The sequence below is a fragment of the Protomyctophum bolini genome (genome assembly GCF_963924005.1).
Source record: "Protomyctophum bolini genome assembly, chromosome: 7".
Lineage (NCBI taxonomy): Eukaryota > Metazoa > Chordata > Actinopteri > Myctophiformes > Myctophidae > Protomyctophum > Protomyctophum bolini.
The window spans coordinates 1,580,003-1,601,587 of NC_137868.1; the positions used below are offsets into that span (position 1 = coordinate 1,580,003).

The following is a 21,585-nucleotide window of genomic DNA, read 5'->3' on the forward strand; positions in this document are numbered from 1 at the left end:
TTTAGAGTGAGGTTTTGAAGGAGAGGAGAGAGGGAGCAGCTCTGAGATGGTTGGGGAGTTCATTCCAGAGTTTGGGGGCAGAGACATAGAAGGCCCTGTCCCCCCAGGTGTCCCCCCAGGTTGGGGGCAGAGACATAGAAGGCCCTGTCCCCCCAGGTGTCCCCCCAGGTTGGGGGCAGAGACATAGAAGGCCCTGTCCCCCCAGGTGTCCCCCCAGGTTGGGGGCAGAGACATAGAAGGCCCTGTCCCCCCAGGTGTCCCCCCAGGTTGGGGACAGAGACATAGAAGGCCCTGTCTGTCCCTCCAGATGCGGCACTTGGCCTTGCTTGTGTGTGTGTGTGTGTGTGTGTGTGTGTGTGTGTGTGTGTGTGTGTGTGTGTGTGTGTGTGCGTGTGTGTACACACGGCGCACGTGTGTGAAGTATAAGTAAGTATGTGTGAACGCACACACCCTGCACACACACATATGCACACACACAAACACGTGCAGGCACACACCCACATGCGCGCGCGCACAGGCACTCACACACATAAACACATGCACGTCAGTGTTGATTTCGTCGACTAAAACTATGACGAAAAAGTTAAAACTACCTTTTTTTCACTGACGGAAACCAAATGAAAACTAAGCTATGATGACTAAAACTAAGACTGAATTTGACTAAAATTGACAATTGTGTCAACAAATAAAAACTAGACTAAAATGTTAGGGGGCGGGGCCATGTGGACAAGAGATAATTTTATGTTTGGTTGTGGTCGGGTGTTGTGACGCGTAGTGAGCTTGTAGATCTGCTATTTTCAGCATACGATGAAAGCAAGACCCGCCAAAATGCATGTTTGTCGACTAAATCAACTGTAGATTTAGTCGACTAAGTGGTGCACGCACACACGCACCACTGAATGGACGCTGTTACAGTGAGGTACCAACTATATCCATTATGCTACAGTACTACATGTAGCTCCTCCTCCTCTATGTGACACTGAACCCCCCCCCCCCCCACTCAGAACCCAACATAGAGAGGTTCTCTCACAGAGACACTGAACCCCCCCCCCCACTCAGAACCCAACATAGAGAGGTTCTCTCACAGAGACACTGAACCCCCCCCCACTCAGAACCCAACATAGAGAGGTTCTCTCACAGAGACACTGAACCCCCCCCCCCACTCAGAACCCAACATAGAGAGGTTCTCTCACAGAGACACTGAACCCCCCCCCCCCACTCAGAACCCAACATAGAGAGGTTCTCTCACAGAGACACTGAACCCCCCCCCCCCCCCCCCACTCAGAACCCAACATAGAGAGGTTCTCTCACAGAGACACTGAACCCCCCCCCCCCCCCACTCAGAACCCAACATAGAGAGGTTCTCTCACAGAGACACTGAACCCCCCCCCACCCCCACACAGAACCCAACATAGAGTGGTCCAGTGAACGTGGACTGGAAGGTGTGCAGGTGTGTGAGGGTGTCAGAGGACACTGCGTAGAAGGACACAGTGCCAGCAGCATGGTCTACATAGACTGCTACTCTGTTGGAGGAGGAGGGACTGACAGGGAGGACAGTTCTCTTCTTATTGTGCCACACAGAGTAGCGTTTAGCATCACCATAACAGAACAGACTCCATGAAAGGTCATTGTATCCAAACAGACTGTCATCACCCCGTTTGCGGATACGTCTGTGTGTCACTGCTGCCCCAACCGTTCCACTACACTGTACCTCACTGTAACAGCGTCCACTCAGTGGTTCCTTACACATCACCTGACGGCGGTCCATAAATCTGTCTGCATGAGGAGGATAGTTCTGATCCTGGTCCACCCCTTCCACCTTCCTGTTGTTCTCAGACAGAGAGAGGTGACTGTGTGCTGTGTTTGGATCCAGAGTGAGTTCACACACATCTGATGAGAACAATAACAATACAGCACCAGTTTACAATCACACATAATAATAATAATAATAATAATAATAATAATAATAATGATGTTGACACTGTGTGTGTGTGTGTGCGTGTGCGTGTGTGTGTGTGTGTGCGCGCGCACACGTGTCTGTGCACCGCCTGCCGCGCCACGTCCTCTATGGCCAACTGCACGATGCAAAGCGCGCCCCTGGTGGACAAAAGAGGCGCTACAAGGACTGTGTACTGCGTCTGTGTGCGTGTGTGTGTGTGTGTGTGTGTGTGTGTGTGTGTGTGTGTGTGTGTGTGTGTGTGTGTGTGTGTGTGTGCGTGCGTCTGCGTGTGTATCATTTTAGTCGACTAAATCTACAGTAGATTTGCCTCTAAGGCGTCATAATGCCTGAATTTGGTTGCGTGCATGTGTTGTGTGTGTGTGTTGTGTGCTTGTGTGTGCATGGTGTGTGTATGCGTGCATACACATGTGTGTGTATGCGCACACATCTGTATCATTTTAGTCGACTAAATCTACTGCTGATTTGCCTCTAAGGCGTCATAATGCATGCTTTTGGTTGCGTGCATGTGTTGTGTGTGTGTGTGTGTGTGTGTGTTGTGTGCTTGTGTGTGCAGTGTGCACGTGTCTGTGTGTGAATGTGTGTGTGCGTATGCATGTGCGCGTGTGCACACGAGCGTCTGTGTGTGTGTTCTTGTGTGTGTGTGTGTGCATGCGTCCGTGCGTACGCATGTGTGTGTGCGCGTGCATGCGTCTGTGCATGTGTGTGTGTGTGTGCATGTGTATCATTTTAGTCGACTAAATCTACAGTAATTTGCCTGTAAGGCGTCATAATGCCTGATTTTGGTGCGCACGCGTGCGTGCGTGCGTACGTACGCATGTGTGTGTGTGTGTGTGTGTGTGTGCACGCGTCCGTGCGTGTGTGTATCATTTTATTCGACTAAATCTACTGCTGATTTGGCCCTGGAACAACATATTCTCAGATGGGGCTCGGCGGCCATATTTTGGGATCCTTTACATGAAATATGTGCGTGTGTGTGTGTTTGTGCGTGTGTGTGTGTGTGTGTGTGTGTGTGTGTGTGTGTGTGTGTGTGCACATGTGCGCGTGCGTGCGTGTGTGTGCTTTTTTGCGTGTGTGTGCTGTGCATGTGTGCATTCATGCGTGTGTGTGTGTGTGTACGCGCGTCGAAAAATCGTGTGCAAATCTTTGAATATTCGTTCACAGCAAAATAAATGACTCATACCCTATCTTTTCTTCTGGCTGATGGGGGTCAGATGGGGGTCGCAGGCCAATTACAATAGAGTTTTTGGGGTCCTTGACATGAAATAGTTCTGATATAGAATTATATTAAGGTTTTTCATAAAACTGTTAGAAAACATTTGTAGAATCTGGTCTCAGGTCTCAATGGGTTATTAAGACCTGGAACACATCTGTGTCACCTTAACTTTTAACCACATTAGCTGTTGAGAATTAGCAGATCTACAAGCTCGTAGACCTTAACTTTTAACCACGTTAACCATGATTTAAACTTTAGCGGTTGAGAAATAGCAGATCTACAAGCTCATAGCACGGCACAGAGTGCTGCGCTAAGAGCTTGTGGATCTGCTATTTTTTTAAATTGTGAAAACGTATATGCAAATATTTTATATATTCTTTCACAGCAAACATTTTTAACTCTAATATTTGCTTCTGGGGGTCTGCAGTGTAACAACATATTTTCAGATGGGGGTCGACGGCCAATTTCCTTTTATATAACATGTTTTATAACATCCTGCATTGTTCTTAACCCATTCTGACCTGAGATCAGATTCTAAAAATGTCAGTAGTTCTTCGATTTTTCAAAAAATAGCAGACCTACAAGCTCGTAGTGTGCCACTCGGTGGCACGCTATGAGCTTGTAGGTCTGCTATATTTCAATAGCTAAAGCATAACATAATGCTTACACCAAAATGGGTTCCCGTTCAGAATGGGTTAAAGACGTAGTGAAATGAAAAGTATGTTTATGTTCACACTTTTAGAGAATATTTGTGGTCCTATGGGCATAGGCCTACCTATAACAATGTTTTTTTTTTTTTTACTATTTTCTTTCTTCGTGAAAACGGGTGCAAATCTTTTATATATCTTCTTTCACAGTGACCGTTTTTAACTCAAATCTTTGCTTCTGGGGGGTCCATGGAACTACTTATTTTCAGATGGGGGCTGACGGCCAATTACATTTTTCCATCCTGCATTGTTTTTAATTTATATTCCATGTTTTATAACATGTGGGGGGGGGTCCCTGGCTGATGGGGGTCAGATGGGGGTCGCAGGCCAATTACAATAGTAGTAAGAGTTTTTGGGGTCCTTTACATGAAATAGTTCTGATATAGAAAAATATTAAGGTTTTTCATAAAACTGTTGGATTTAGAAAACATTAAGAATCTGGTCTCAGGTCTCAATGGGTTAACCCATTAAGACCTGGAACACATCTGTGTCACCTTAACTTTTAACCACATTAGCTGTTGAGAAATAGCAGATCTACAAGCTCATAGCGCGGCACAGAGAGCTTGTAGATCTGCTATTTCTTTTGTTTTATCGTGAAAAAGTATGCAAATCTTTGAAGGTAGCCTATATTCTTTCACAGCAAACGTCTTTAACTCTAATATTTGCTTCTGGGGTTCCGTGTAACAACATATTTTCAGATGGGGGTCGACAGCCAATTTCAATTTTGGGGTCCTTTTATATCCCATGTTTAATAACATCCTGCATTGTTTTTCATAAATATTACGTTTTTATAACATCCTGCATTGTTCTTAATGATGTAGTGAAATAAAAAAAAACGTTTTTCACACTTTTAGAGAATATTTGTGGTCATCATATGGGAATACCTATAACAATAGATGCCAAAACAATGGGAAATTTCCAAATTTTGTCTATTTATTTTTACATAAAAAGTCCATAAAAATCTAATTTGAATAACTTCCTTTGAATGAAAACTGCGTGATGACGTGTCGAGCCTCACATGAATACAAAATAATTGCGTAAACACTAACGTCCCATAGCCAGAAGGGATGCAACGCTCTGATTGGTTCAGGAACACACAATCTTCCGTTTCAGATTTAAACTTCAACAGAAAATTTCCGAAAATGCAGACTGACGACTTACCGAAAAACGACTGATTTCTAGTACAGGGTTTCTCACAGTGAGTGTGGCAACCCAGGGGTGACTCAGAATACTTTCATGTTTGGAATATATAATATTTGGAGACAACCTTGTCGCGTGTTGTCACGTGGTTTGATGCATTGTTACGCGTTGTGACTCATAAAGACCCAGAACATGTCTGTGTCGCTTAGATTTAAACAACTTTAACCATTCTTTTATAATGATTTATAATTGCCAAGCTCATAGCCTGGCAAGCTATTTTTGAAAAATCGTGTGCAAATCTTTGAATATATAAACTTACACATCGAAATTTACAACTAAAATCTTTGCTTCTGGGGGGTCCCTGGAACAACATATTTTCAGATGGGAGTCCGTAGCCAATTACATATAATTCTGGGGGTCCTTGACATAAAATAGTTTGAGCACCACTAACATAGAAAACTGTTTTAGAAGACATTTAGAAGACATTTGTAGAATCTGGTCTCAGAACGTAATAAAAGGTCACAGTAGCGATTAACCAAAAGTAAACGATTAGCAGACGAAGAGTGGGAGAAAACATGAGCAATTCTAGCAGATCTTTATATTCATTTATTAGCTTAAATAAATCTAAATAAAATTAAATCAGTTGATGAAATAGCTGGATGTGATGCTTTGATTGAATGAATGAAACAGAATATAAACTTACTCGTCATGCTCTTCCTCAGGCCTGGTGTCAGCCAACACTCTCCACCGTGGTCCACACTGGAGTTTGAGGAGAGACAAAGTCAATATTCTCTATGATAATATGAACTATGATTTTACACCATTAAACATTAACACACATGCACGCACGCACACACACACACACACACACACACACACACACACACCAAGTCTCTCGTACCTAAGAGCGTCCAGTCTGTAGCGTGGATCCTTCACAACAGCAGAGAGCATCGCTTCGCCTGATTCTCCTGGATGATTGAAGGTCAAGTCCAACTCTCTCAAATGGGAAGGGTTGGAGCGCAGAGCTGAGGTCAGAGAAGAACAGCCTTCCTCTGTGACCAGACATCCTGACAAACTGTGCGCACACACACACACACACACACACACACACACACACACACACACACACACACACAGTTTCACAATGTTATATTTAGTCCCATTGATTTTAAAAACTTTTGTTTTATTTTAACACAGTTGAACCCAGTTTCAGGCATACTGACTTGAGAGTCTCCAACATGCAGTGTGGACTCCGCAGTCCCTCAGCCAGAAGGCTGACTCCAGAGTCCTTAAGGTCGTTATTGCCCAAGTCAAGTTCTCTCAGGCTAGAGCTGGAGCTGAGAGCTGACGATAACTCCTGACAGCATCTCTCCGACAGGTTGCAGCCACTCAGCCTGAAGAAACAGTAATGGTAAAGCATTTAGTCAGTAGACTTCTGGAAAATAAAGATCATATAATAAAATAAATAGCATATACGCACGCACGCACGCACGCACGCACGCACACACACACACACACACACACACACACACACACACACACACACACACACACACACACACACACACACACACACACACACACACACACACACACACACACACACACACACACACACACACACACACACACACACACACACACACACACACACACACACACACACACACACACACAGTTTCACAATGTTATATTTTGTTCCATTGATTTTAAAAACTTTTGTTTTATTTTAACACAGTTGAACCCAGTTTCAGGGATACTGACTTGAGAGTCTCCAACATGCAGTGTGGACTCCTCAGTCCCTCAGCCAGAAGGCTGACTCCAGAGTCCTTAAGGTCGTTATTGCCCAAGTCAACTTCTCTCAGGCTAGAGCTGGAGCTGAGAGCTGACGATAACTCCTGACAGCATCTCTCCGACAGGTTGCAGCCACTCAGCCTGAAGAAACAATAGTGATGCATGTATTAGATTTGATGTTAAATAAAGATCAAATAATATTTGAAATGTATCCAGTTATCAGTGAACATACAGAGCTTTCTTGGAGGCTTTGAGCACGGGCAGCAACCCCAGAAGAGCCTCCTCTGAAGCAGAGTATTTCTTCAGGTCAAACACGTCCAGCTCCTTTCCTGAAGACAGCAACACGAAGGCCATAGCTGACCACTGAGCAGGAGAGATCTTGTCTGTGGAGAGACGTCCTGACGTCAGGTATTGTTGGATGTCGTCCTCCAGGGAATGATCATTCAGCTCATTCAGACAGTGGAACAGATTGATGCTTCTCTCTGGAGATGGATTCTTTTTGATCTTCTCCTTGATGTATTTGATGGTTTTATGATTGGTCTGGAAGCTTTTCCCTTTTTGTATGAGCTTTTGTACGAACTTCTGATTGGTGTCCAAAGAGAGGCCCATCAGGAAACGCAGGAACAAGTCCAGGTGTCCATTTGGACTCCTTAAGGCCTCGTCTACAGCACTTTGGTAGAGGTGATGAATCTTGGATTTGAAAACCTTTCCAAATAACCTCTTGGAGGTTGAGAGTAGATTGTCACCAGTGTTGATGAAAGTGATGAAGACGTGGAGGGCAGCCAGAAACTCCTGAACACTCAGATGGGCAAAGGAGAACATCTTGTCCCTTGTTCCGCGAACCTCTCCAAACAGTTCTGCGTACACTGCTGCGTCGCTGATATCAATGCCACACGCTGTCAGGTGTTCTTCCTCGAAGATCAGGTCGCCTTTCATCAGCCCTTCAAAAGCCAGTTTCGCCAGAGAGAGAATGACATCATACTGTTTCCTGTCAGGATACTTGGCATTCGTGTGTCTGGACTGCATCTCAATGAAGTAGAAGTACATGGCGCTCGGGGTCTTTGGCAGCGCTCCTTTCTTCCTCACAATTTCTTCCATAATGTTAGAAGTGATCCAACAGAAGGCCGGGAGGTGACACATGATGTGGACGCTTCGGTATGTCTCGATGTGAGAGTAGATTTGAATGGCCAGCTGCTCATCAGGGAACCTCTTGAAGAAGTACTCCTTCTTCTGAGGGTCTTTGAACCCTCTCACCTCTGTCACCCTGTCAACAGAAGGGATCTGGCCGGCGGCTGCAGGTCGTGAGGTTATCCAGAATTTGGCATTTGGAAGCAAGTTCCCACTGATGAGGTTTGTCAGGAGAACGTGCACTGTGTTTGGCTTCATCGGATCAGTCCATTTCACAGTGAAATCTAGAGCTGGCTTCGATTCATCCAGCCCATCCAAGATGAACAGAATGTTGCACTGTTGGAAGGTGCAGATCTTTATCTCCTTGGTTTCACTGAAGAAGTGATGAAGAAATCCCTCCATGCTGTACTTGTTCTCCTTGTTCTCCTTCATCTCCGAATTCAACTCTCGGAAAGTGAATGGAAACACAAAGTCGACATGCTGGTTGGCTTTGCCTTCTGCCCAGTTCTGAGTGAACTTCTGAACTTGTACTGATTTACCAATGCCGGCCGCTCCTGTCATCACCACTGTTTTGATCTGTTCACTTTGTCCAGGTGAAGGTTCCACTATGTCGTCCATGTTGATTGGTGTTTCTGGTCCAGCTGTTTGGCAGTATGCCAATTCAATCTGCCTGATCTCATGTTCTTTATTGACCTGTCCACTGCCTCCCACTGTGTTGTAGACCTCTGTGAACATGCCACTCACAAGTGGGTTTGCTACATCTTTTGAGCTCCAGTGATTCAAACGCTGAATCTTCTTCTTCTGATTAGACTTGAGCGCTTCTATACACTGAGCAAGAGTTTCTAAATGACCAAAGACAAGATGACATCATTAAGTATGTGTTATAGAATGACATCATTATAGATGAAGGTGGGGAAGGTGTACTGCTGTACTTGGAGATACAAAGGTAGAGAACCTGATCTAAGTTTCTTTACTCACCCGTGCTAGCCGAGTCTTGTGATGGACGTTCAGGTCCTGAATAAGGAGAGGAGGATAATGAAGTGAAACGTTAGTTTGTCTATTGTTTATTGTCATTATACGTTAGTATGTATTGATGCTCTATTGTCATTATCTAAGTAACAACATTCATGCAATGGATTGCTGTGTAGTAGTAGTACAGTAGTGTATTTTACAGTGTACCTTGCTGTGTAGTTTCTAAATGACCAAAGACAAGATGACATCATTAAGTGTATGTTATAGAACATGGTCCTCATATCGGTGTTGTTTTCGTTAACGTCAAAGGCCAATTTCTCATGACGAAGTCACGATGACTATGCTAAATATAAATATCACTAGATTAATGTGCGTTTTCAAAAACTGTATTGGGTGGTATACCAGACGTTCCAAAATCCATGAAATACTGTTCAAAATATTACACAGATATTATTTCAATGGTGGCCAATCATAGGGAGGGTTCTCTTCACACAGGCTGACAGGCTGACTGACAGGCTGACTGACAGGCTGACAGGCTGGCTGACAGGCTGACTGACAGGCTGGCTGACAGGCTGACTGACAGGCTGACTGACAGGCTGACTGACAGGCTGACTGACAGGCTGACTGACAGGCTGACTGACAGGCTGACTGACAGGCTGACTGACAGGCTGACTGACAGGCTGACTGACAGGCTGACAGGCTGACAGGCTGACTGACAGGCTGACTGACAGGCTGACAGGCTGACTGACAGGCTGACTGACAGGCTGACTGACAGGCTGACAGGCTGACTGACAGGCTGGCTGACAGGCTGACTGACAGGCTGGCTGACAGGCTGACAGGCTGACTGACAGGCTGACTGACAGGCTGACAGGCTGACTGACAGGCTGACTGACAGGCTGACTGACAGGCTGACAGGCTGACTGACAGGCTGGCTGACAGGCTGACTGACAGGCTGACTGACAGGCTGACTGACAGGCTGACTGACAGGCTGACTGACAGGCTGACTGACAGGCTGACTGACAGGCTGACTGACAGGCTGACTGACAGGCTGACAGGCTGACTGACAGGCTGACAGGCTGGCTGACAGGCTGACAGGCTGGCTGACAGGCTGACAGGCTGGCTGACAGGCTGACTGACAGGCTGACTGACAGGCTGACTGACAGGCTGACAGGCTGACAGGCTGACTGACAGGCTGGCTGACAGGCTGGCTGACAGGCTGACAGGCTGGCTGACAGGCTGACTGACAGGCTGACAGGCTGACAGGCTGGCTGACAGGCTGACTGACAGGCTGGCTGACAGGCTGACTGACAGGCTGACAGGCTGACTGACAGGCTGACTGACAGGCTGACAGGCTGGCTGACTGACAGGCTGACTGACAGGCTGGTTGACAGGCTGACTGACAGGCTGACTGACAGGCTGACAGGCTGGCTGACTGACAGGCTGACTGACAGGCTGACTGACAGGCTGACTGACAGGCTGGCTGACAGGCTGGCTGACAGGCTGACTGACAGGCTGGCTGACAGGCTGGCTGACAGGCTGACAGGCTGACTGACAGGCTGGCTGACAGGCTGACTGACAGGCTGGCTGACAGGCTGACTGACAGGCTGGCTGACAGGCTGGCTGACAGGCTGACAGGCTGACTGACAGGCTGACAGGCTGACTGACAGGCTGGCTGACAGGCTGACTGACAGGCTGACTGACTGACAGGCTGGCTGACTGACAGGCTGACAGGCTGACAGGCTGACTGACAGGCTGACTGACAGGCTGACAGGCTGACTGACAGGCTGACAGGCTGACTGACAGGCTGACAGGCTGACAGGCTGACAGGCTGACTGACAGGCTGACTGACTGACAGGCTGACAGGCTGACAGGCTGACTGACAGGCTGACTGACAGGCTGACTGACAGGCTGGCTGACAGGCTGACTGACAGGCTGACAGGCTGACAGGCTGACTGACAGGCTGGCTGACAGGCTGGCTGACAGGCTGACAGGCTGGCTGACTGACAGGCTGACAGGCTGACTGACAGGCTGGCTGACAGGCTGGCTGACAGGCTGACAGGCTGGCTGACAGGCTGGCTGACAGGCTGGCTGACAGGCTGACTGACAGGCTGACAGGCTGGCTGACAGACTGACAGGATGGCTGACAGGCTGGCTGACAGGCTGGCTGACAGGCTGGCTGACAGGCTGGCTGACAGGCTGACAGGCTGACTGACAGGCTGGCTGACAGGCTGACAGGCTGGCTGACAGGCTGACAGGCTGGCTGACAGGCTGGCTGACAGGCTGGCTGACAGGCTGACAGGCTGACTGACAGGCTGGCTGACAGGCTGACAGGCTGGCTGACAGGCTGACAGGCTGACAGGCTGGCTGACAGGCTGACAGGCTGACAGGATGGCTGACAGCAGTAATGCCCAGCCCTAGTTTGACACGTCACATGCTACTTAAAGCATGATGAAATTTAGAACATTTTGCCTTATAATGGTTGTATGGTATATCAACTTTCAGCAGCTGTCAAAAATTCCCCTAGGGTGGTTGAATATAAACCAATGTGGGATATGTTAGTAGACACCTTTACAAACACATTGGTGAAGAAAGTTCTTCCCTTTTTGTTTTCTTAAATATATTTTTTATCCCACGATTTTGTAACCCATTTTTCACCCCTGTGTCAATCATCTAATGTGATCCTGGGCTCTACACACCCTCCACCAACCTAGTCCCCATATATGGGGGACAAGGGGAGACCAACCTAGTCCCCATATATGGGGGACAAGGGGAGACCAACCTAGTCCCCATATATGGGGGACAAGGGGAGACCAACCTAGTCCCCATATATGGGGGACAAGGGGAGACCAACCTGGTCCCCATATATGGGGGACAAGGGGAGAGCAACCTAGTCCCCATATATGGGGGACAAGGGGAGACCAACCTAGTCCCCATATATGGGGGACAAGGGGAGACCAACCTAGTCCCCATATATGGGGGACAAGGGGAGAGCAACCTAGTCCCCATATATGGGGGACAAGGGGAGACCAACCTAGTCCCCATATAAGGGGGACAAGGGGAGAGCAACCTAGTCCCCATATATGGGGGACAAGGGGAGACCAACCTAGTCCCCATATATGGGGGACAAGGGGAGACCAACCTAGTCCCCATATAATAATGGAGAAAGTATATATGAAGAAAGTTCTTGGTAAGAAATGTATTCCCAGATTGTATGAATATCCCCTGACTATAGTATATACACCTTGTCTTCACCTACCTTTGGTTTGGTTCTCCTGTAGATCAGTCATTTTGACCTTCTTCAGGACAGTCTCCACGATCTGAGTTGCATGAGTAGTGTAGTTCTGGACGATCAGATCCGCTGTCTCCATCCTGTCAGCGAATTCCAGGTTGCATCTTTGGAGCGCCTTCCGGCCGTCAACATCAGCAAGCTTCATCAGATGCCACTTGAACTCCTTAAACTCTTCTTTTGACAGATCGTTGAGAGTTGTCAAGATACGTTCCTCTTCCTTAAGTCCATCCATGGTTTATTCCTGACACAAACAGAAAGCTCTGGGTATGAAAATATTGATCACAAGCTGTAGTTAATGTTACAAAAAATAAGAGAAAAAATATATAAATGTAAAAAAAAAAATACGTCTCTGGTAGGCTGACACTCCTACACGCGGCTTGCCCTTGGGCAAGGCAGTGAACAGTGACAGACAGAATATATATATATATATTAGTGGTGGGCATATCCTGGAGTTATCGCGATTAATCGCGATTAAAATGGCTCATTTGAAGTCTGCCAAAGGCCAATATATGCCAATATAACCATTAATATAACCCTGTAGGCCCGTTGGTCAGGTACAGAACCATTAGTATAACGCTGTAGGGCCCGTTGGTCAGGTATACAGAACCATTAATATAACGCTGTAGGGCCCGTTGGTCAGGTACAGAACCATTAATATAACCCTGTAGGCCCGTTGGTCAGGTACAGAACCATTAATATAACGCTGTAGGGCCCGTTGGTCAGGTATACAGAACCATTAATATAACGCTGTAGGGCCCGTTGGTCAGGTATACAGAACCATTAATATAACGCTGTAGGGCCCGTTGGTCAGGTATACAGAACCATTAATATAACGCTGTAGGGCCCGTTGGTCAGGTACAGAACCATTAATATAACCCTGCAGGCCCGTTGGTCAGGTATACAGAACCATTAATATAACGCTGTAGGGCCCGTTGGTCAGGTACAGAACCATTAATATAACGCTGTAGGGCCCGTTGGTCAGGTACAGAACCATTAATATAACCCTGTAGGCCCGTTGGTCAGGTATACAGAACCATTAATATAACCCTGTAGGCCCGTTGGTCAGGTACAGAACCATTAATATAACGCTGTAGGGCCCGTTGGTCAGGTACAGAACCATTAATATAACGCTGTAGGGCCCGTTGGTCAGGTACAGAACCATTAATATAACGCTGTAGGGCCCGTTGGTCAGGTACAGAACCATTAATATAACCCTGCAGGCCCGTTGGTCAGGTACAGAACCATTAATATAACGCTGCAGGGCCCGTTGGTCAGGTACAGAACCATTAATATAACGCTGCAGGGCCCGTTGGTCAGGTACAGAACCATTAATATAATGCCGTAGGGCCCGTTGGTCAGGTACAGAACCATTAATATAACGCTGGTCAGGTACAGAAACGGACGAAGCCTGGATCTTATGTTGGTAACTTCAACTGCAAAGTCATTCATTCATTACATGTTTTTATCTCAGTAACTTACCGACAGTTCAACGTGGAGCTCACATCAGTAGCAGCTGTCGCTTAAATGTCTGCAAGAGGAGGAGACTGGTGTGAAGAAAGAGAAAGGGGTACAAAAATAAAGTCACTTGTTTGAATCTGTAAGGATAATTTTACTCGTCTGTCTGTCTGTCTGTCTGTCTGTCTGTCTGTCTGTCTGTCTGTCTTGTTGTGAGGAGATATGACTGAATGGTTGAATTCTCACTTGAGGAATTAGTCTACTACTTTCTGTATTACTAGTAGTATTTATTTAATCGTACAGTGAGGGGATATAACTGAATGGTTGAATTCTCACTTGAGGAGTTATACTGTCCTTTCTGTATTGGTACTATTCATTTATTAGTTCAGTCAGACAATTCACGAATAGATTAAACAATATTTATTGCAGAATGAGTAACAAGTGTGCATATGATATTTGACTTGGCGTTCGGCTCTGCTGGATTTCTCCCTGCTCGGCATGATTAGCAACAACATAAAACATAAAGAGCAGGGAGATAGAAATACAATAACCCCCCCCCCATGGGGAGCATAGATAGCAGAGCCCACCGGTGGTGCTGGGGTGGTGGTGGTGGGAGAAAACATCACATACAACCGGGAACCATGAGCAGAGGAAGGCAGGAGGAGCATGGAGTCTGGTGAGCTTAAGTAGCCCGCCCAATTAGTCAGCTGACTGCCGCATCGGCGAATGACGTGTGAGACTTGCACACACTTATACGCCCACATAGTAATGCAGCATGTTAACCCCTTGAGCATAGTAAGGGCCTTTGAGCAGGGCAAGAACCTCCCTGGAGGTTGACTGACTGAACTGACTCCATGTTAACCCCTTGAGCATAGTAAGGGCCTTTGAGCAGGGCAAGACCTCCCTTGAGGTTGACTGACTGAACTGACTCCATGTTAACCCCTTGAGCATAGTAAGGGCCTTTGAGCATGGCAAGAACCTCCCTGGAGGTTGACTGACTGAACTGACTCCATGTTAACCCCTTGAGCATAGTAAGGGCCTTTGAGCAGGGCAAGACCTCCCTTGAGGTTGACTGACTGAACTGACTCCGCGTGCTGCGTTTGATTAGTATTTATTTATTAGTAGAGAGGCTCTGCCGTTATTATGGTAAAGAGTCATTTAGAGATTTAACCCAGGCCTGCATATATTTTGAAAATAGCAGATCTACCAGCTCAGGTGTTGGCTATGTGTCTATGGAGTCAACATTACTCTAATAGAGTGTTCTGTATGTGTCTATGGAGTTAACATTACTCTAATAGAGTGTTTTGTATGTGTCTATGGAGTCAACATTACTCTAATAGACCCCCAGGTGTTCTGTAAGTGTCTATGGAGTTAACATTACTCTAATAGACCCCCAGGTGTTCTGTATGTGTCTATGGAGTTAACATTAATTACTCTTGGCTTGAGCAATGTGTGCACCCAATGGCGATGATTTGATTGGCTGAGCAGATAATGTACAAAATATTAAAATGTATACGACATTTTAACAGTTTGTGCTAGGCTGGTGAATTCAGATGCAATCTTACCTTCATAGAGAAGGACACGAGGTCATGAGGCTCATCAGAGGGTCTTCATTGAAGAACATCTGTGGTGTCAACGTGGTTTCACCTGAAAGTGAAATAAATACATCTCAATACAAGGAAGACAATTAATGTTCAGAATCTACAGCTTGGTAGACTGCAGATAACCTAACGGCTAACTGCCACAACTATCAATATGTACAAGCCACTTCACAGAAAACAAAGCCCAAAATCACTTATGTGATCAACAACATGTGTTGCCAGGTTTTGTGAGAGAAACAATCAACCAGCCCCGGCTCTATGAAAACAAGCCCAAATGATTATAGGCCACATGACACCTATGCATCGGATATCTGAAAATGGCAGATCTACAAGCTCACAACAGAGTTAACCCTATAGTATAGAGCGTCGCAGTCCCTCCCCCTTTCAGAACAACGAGTGGCCCAGGAAATGAAAACGCAATGCATTTGTCCCCATAGGCATTTTGTGCTTTATTTATTTAAAGACCTTTTAAGCGTCGTACGAAGCCAACTCTTGTCGTGACAAATAGTGACAACAAACACAATATTTCTGGCCAAACAGTTGTTTTTCTTCTTTGTAATTATTTGTTTGGTCCAAAATATTGTGTGTGTTTGTTGTCATGATTTGTCACGACAAGAGTTGGCTTCGTACGACGCTTAAAGGGGTCTTTAAATAAATAATTTAAGAAATGCCTATGGGACAAATGCATTGAGATTCATTTCCTGGGCCACTCGTCGTTCTGAAAGGGGGAGGGACTAGCTGTGACGCTCTATATGCATCGGAGATCTGAAAATGGCAGATCTACAAGCTCACAGCATGAGAGATGAGATGAGATGAGAGATGAGATATACTTTATTAATCCCTGAGGGGAAATTGCAGTGTTACAACAGCAAAGTGCATAGAGTTAAAAACTAAAACCTACAAAACTATTGGACAGACAGAAAAACACAAGAAACAGACACAGAGGACACAAGACACACAAGACCAGGACCATATGGGTGGGGGGGCAGTTCTTAATGCTACTGTGTATTGTGTAGTGTGATGGCAGTTGGCATAAAGGACTGTCTGTAGCGTTCCGTGCGCATCAAGGGGAGTGTGAGCCTACTGCTGAAGGTGCTCGTCCTTTCCCGCAGCACACCATGGAAGGGGTGGGAGGGATTTTCCAGCATGGAGTTCAGCTTATCCCCGATCCTCCTCTCCACTACTGACTGTAAGCTCTCCATTCGGAGGCCAACAACAGAACTGAGACTATTAAACCTATATGCATATATTTGAATATGGCAGATCTACAGTAGGAACTAATATCTCACCAAAACCAGAGCAGAACTCCCACCACGGGACTCAGGCAATCAATGAATACAGTTACAGTACAACCACTATATTAATTTAATGGCAAGTATTTCATACAACTTAAGTTAAAACAACTGTGTCCTCTATCCTGATTGGATAAAACTGGTGTCCCAGTTTCTGTTTCGGTTTTCTGAAAACCTGCATTTTCTGTTTAACAAAAAGCTGGCGAGACGTGGATACTTGATCCCGTTACTGAACAAACACTGTATAGGCCTACTGCAATGAGTACTATCGCCATATAGAGCTTTTTAACACTTATTTTAACCAAAGAGAAATCACTCACAACCTTTAACTGGCTTAAAGGAAAGCAGAAAAACAAGCAAAAACACACCCTGTATAGTAATGTCAAGTAGTAGCCTATGTGTCATCAATGTGCTATGTTTTTTTCCTCCTGTGTGTTAAGGAGAATTCCATACTGAAAGTCTTTCTTACCTTTCTTTGTAGTCGTTACGTCCCCACCAAAGAGGTCCAGGTGTTATTTTGTGCAAAAGCTCCTTATTGGCTATTTTCCCTACCATAAGCCCTAAATGAATTGAATGTAATGGGAATTGAATGGGGCTATGGGGTGTTGTGCTAATTCGCTTATTTCCATCGCTCAAAATTATTATTTTTGTTGTGTATATATATCCTCTCTTCATAATGTAAATAATATCCCAAGCGGCAACACTTTACTACTTATTTAGATGGAAATAAACAAATTAGCACAACATCCATTCAATTATCCATTCAATTCAATGCAATTCATTGTGGGCTTATGGTAGGGGAAATAGCCAAAAAGGAGTTTTTGCACAGAAAACACCTGGACCTCTTTGGTGAGGACGTAACAACTACAAAGAAAGGTAAAGAAAGGTAAGAAAGCCTTCTAGCATGGAATTCTCCTTTAACCATGTGCAGCATATGTGTGTGTGTGTGTGTGTGTGTGTGTGTGTGTGTGTGTGTGTTTCTATGTGCAGGGCGTTGCTGGTAATGACCATTGTGGTATAAGCTACTATACCCTGGGTAAATAAAGGATATATATTTTAAATTAAACCTTCTTCTGATCAGTGTTTGGATCTTGCAGAGTTCTTACCTGTGCGACGGTCTAGCCGTTTGTCTCTCCTGGTGTGTAGAAGGAAAGTCTGTGCAGTCACACAGCTGTGTCTTATGAGGTAATATGCTGTGAATGAGCGTGGGGGGGGGGGTAGAAGGAGAGATGCATCTTGTGAGACTGGTTCCACGGGTCACTCCAGCGGTTTCGGGCCGGCCCCTTCCTCTGCACCCCCCACCCACCCCTCTCTACCTGTCTGAGGGAGGGTCACAGACTGGACCTGTTCCCCCAGCCCCACCCCACAAAACAATCTCTCTCACACACACACACACACACACACACACACACACACACACACACACACACACACACACACACACACACACACACACACACACACACAATAACCTAACAGTAGAATATCTATATAATGAAACTGTATTGTGCGGTCTACATAAAATGCTATATTCTAAATTACATAAGTTGAGCATTTGCATTCGCCTGTAATGTCTTAGCGGTCAGGACAGACAGACAGACAGACAGACAGACAGACAGACAGACAGACAGACAGACAGACAGACAGGTCTGTGTTATGATTCTCATAAAACATGCATAGATGTCAAGCTCAATGTCAGCTCATGGTTACGCGTCCAACAGCATGCAATACTGTACTTATTACTTATATACTGTATTGCACTAATTCTTGAGATAAGCTGATGTTTACCTTAAGGCCTGTTTACGCAAACACAGTATCCTGTATGTCTTACAAAGCCATATCTCCAAAACTGGTGAACAACCAATATGTCCATTTGAAGCTATGATTCCCCTTCCCAGTCAAATCTGGTCACATTTTATAATATAAGTACTTTTAGGGCGAGTGGGAATGACCTTTTATTTTAGACACTTCCTGAAAACTAACAGTTTTTGTACAGAAGAGGTTTCATTCACGACACACACACACACACACACACACACACACACACACACACACACACACACACACACACACACACACACACACACACACACACACACACACACACACACACACACACACACACACACACACACACACACACACACACACACACACACACACACACACACACACACACACACACACACACACACACACACACACACACACACACACACACACACACACACACACACACAGTAGGGCCGGTCATACTTTATTTCTTTTTGAAAATCAAAATGCTTGGGTGTCTATTTTGTGTGTTTTTTTTATGGAGAATTCAAATATGAAATTATTTTTTGGATAGGACAACTTACCTACATGGATTTGCATTTTTAAATAACTAATTGTACCCGTTCTACCTCATTTATAAGATTTAAAATCCAAAGGAAATTTTAACATGTGGGGTGTATAAATTATAGAGAATTCAAATATCACATTATTTGTTGGATAGAACAACTCTAACCTACATTATTTTGTACTTCTAAGTTGCATATTTTGCCCGTTTTAACCTCTTTTTAGGATTTTCAAAGACAAAGGAAATAATTTACTGACTGACCCCAGGCCAGTGGCAGGTTGACTTCAGTGTGTGTACTGTACTGACTGACTGACCCCAGGCCAGTGGCAGGTCGACTTCAGTATGTGTACTGTACTGACTGACTGACCCCAGGCCAGTGGCAGGTTGACTTCAGTATGTGTACTGTACTGACTGACTGACCCCAGGCCAGTGGTAGGTTGACTTCAGTATCTGTACTGTACTGTCTGACTGACCCCAGGCCAGTGGCAGGTTGACTTCAGTATGTGTACTGTACTGTACTGTACTGTACAGACTGACCCCAGGCCAGTGGTAGGTTGACTTCAGTGTGTGTACTGTACTGACTGACCCCAGGCCAGTGGCAGGTTGACTTCAGTGTGTGTACTGTACTGACTGACTGACCCCAGGCCAGTGGCAGGTTGACTTCAGTGTGTGTACTGTACTGACTGACTGACCCCAGGCCAGTGGCAGGTTGACTTCAGTGTGTGTACTGTACTGACTGACTGACCCCAGGCCAGTGGTAGGTTGACTTCAGTGTGTGTACTGTACTGACTGACTGACCCCAGGCCAGTGGCAGGTTGACTTCAGTGTGTGTACTGTACTGTACAGACTGACCCCAGGCCAGTGGCAGGTTGACTTCAGTGTGTGTACTGTACTGTACAGACTGACCCCAGGCCAGTGGCAGGTTGACTTCAGTACACACAATGAAGTCAACCTGCCACTGGCCTGGGGTCAGTCAGACAGTGGTGACGGCGGTGGCTCAGGGGTAGAGTGCCTGGATGGGAACCGCAAGGTTGCCAGTTCGAACCCGGGCTCCCCCAGAGTTACTGTCGAAGTGTCCTTGAGCAAGACACTGAACCCCTAATTGCTCCCGATGTGCTAGTTGGTGCCTTGCATGGTTTCCGCTGCCATCGGTGTATGAATGGGTGAATGTAATGCACAATCTATGTAAAGCGCCTTGGATAAAGGCGCTATATAAATGCACCATTTACCATTTACCATTTACAGTACAGTACAGATACTGAAGTCAACCTGCCACTGGCCTGGGGTCAGTCAGACAGTACAGTACAGATACTGAAGTCAACCTGCCACTGGCCTGGGGTCAGTCAGACAGTACAGTACAGATACTGAAGTCAACCTGCCACTGGCCTGGGGTCAGTCAGTCAGTAAATTCTTTCCTTTATGTCTTTGAAAATCCTAAAAAGAGGTTAAAACGGGCAAAATATGCAACTTAGAAGTACAAAATAATGTAGGTTAGAATATCCAACAAATAATGTGATATTTGAATTCTCCATCAAAAAACAAATAATTTAGACACCCCACATGTTAGATTTTCCTTTGGATTTTAAATCTTATAAATGAGGTAGAACGGGTACAATTAGTTATTTAAAAATGCAAATCCATGTAGGTAAGAGTTGTCCTATCCAAAAAATAATTTCATATTTGAATTCTCCATAAATAAATAAAAACACACAAAATAGACACCCAAGCATTTTGATTTTCAAAAAGAAATAAAGTATGACCGGCACCTAGTACGCAGTCTCTCCAAACACACACTTTGTCCCCCTCTCTCTCTCTCTCTCTCTCTCTCTCTCTCTCTCTCCATCTCTCTCTCTCTCTCTGAGAGGTCATTTTGACTGTTTTTCTTTTCAATTTTGACGTTTATTATCTTTGGCCATGAAGCTATGTTCTCCTTCCATGACCATCATCTTCCATTCCATCATCTCATCTTTGACATCTGAAACATTTTCTAAATATGCTACTTTACGTCTCATTTTACTTCAGCCGTGTTAAACCCTCAATACTTAGTAAACTTCACTTTGACTCTATACAATATAGGCCTGTTTCAGAGAGGCCTCTCTGAAGTTGATTAAAACTGAGGCAAAGTATACTGTAAGTAACTACACTAAGTACACATTTGATTATAATGCTGTAGTTTGATTACAAATTATGTTCTATGAATATATGAGGCAACATTTCTATGAGTATACGTATATTAAAAGCAGTAGGAAGTCTTTGATGTTAGAGTCAAATGACAGCACAGTGTGACTCTCTCCCTCTCTCTGCAGACATACCTGGGGACCCCTGGTACCCCCCAAGGACCACCTGGGACCCCCCAAGGACCCTTGGGGACCACCTGGTACCCCCCCCCCCCCCCAAGGACCCCCAGACCCTATTATGTTGAGAGAACCACTTTAGTAGTGTAAATAATGACCTCGACTCACTGGAGTCAAGAACACAGTGTGACACTCTCTGGTTTATACATAGAGCTGAATTTGTTACGACTGCTATGCAATAGCATGTTCTAACCACACGATGGTGCTGGCACGTTACTTTTACTAATGCAATTCTCCAGCGATGACTACAGTGGTCATCTGGAGAAGAGGGTGAACTCAAATTGCCTCCAAACATTTCCAGGTGACCCACATCATAGAGATGATAACATAGGATGATAATTG

The 21,585-nt window shown here is 45.4% G+C and overlaps 1 protein-coding gene and 1 long non-coding RNA gene across 2 annotated transcripts; both read right to left on the reverse strand.

Annotated features, from left to right (window-relative positions):
• Window positions 1–1,366: 1,366 nt before the first annotated feature.
• On the reverse strand, window positions 1,367–12,279 carry LOC308317944 (NACHT, LRR and PYD domains-containing protein 3-like; the record flags this gene model as incomplete). Its single annotated transcript, XM_080767290.1, has 8 exons — window positions 12,171–12,279; window positions 8,921–8,956; window positions 7,047–8,784; window positions 6,785–6,955; window positions 6,244–6,414; window positions 5,922–6,095; window positions 5,724–5,779; window positions 1,367–1,890 (listed from the first exon to the last, which is right to left on the reverse strand). Exons 1-8 carry the CDS (start codon window positions 12,199–12,201, stop codon window positions 1,367–1,369), a joined length of 2,901 nt encoding a protein of 966 aa, XP_080623416.1. The 5' UTR covers window positions 12,202–12,279.
• A 1,407-nt stretch (window positions 12,280–13,686) lies between these two features.
• Window positions 13,687–17,733, reverse strand: LOC308318242. The gene is made up of 3 exons (XR_013964340.1): window positions 17,658–17,733; window positions 15,224–15,305; window positions 13,687–13,731 (listed from the first exon to the last, which is right to left on the reverse strand). It is a non-coding gene; the product is annotated as an uncharacterized lncRNA (long non-coding RNA).
• Between the last annotated feature and the right edge of the window lie 3,852 nt (window positions 17,734–21,585).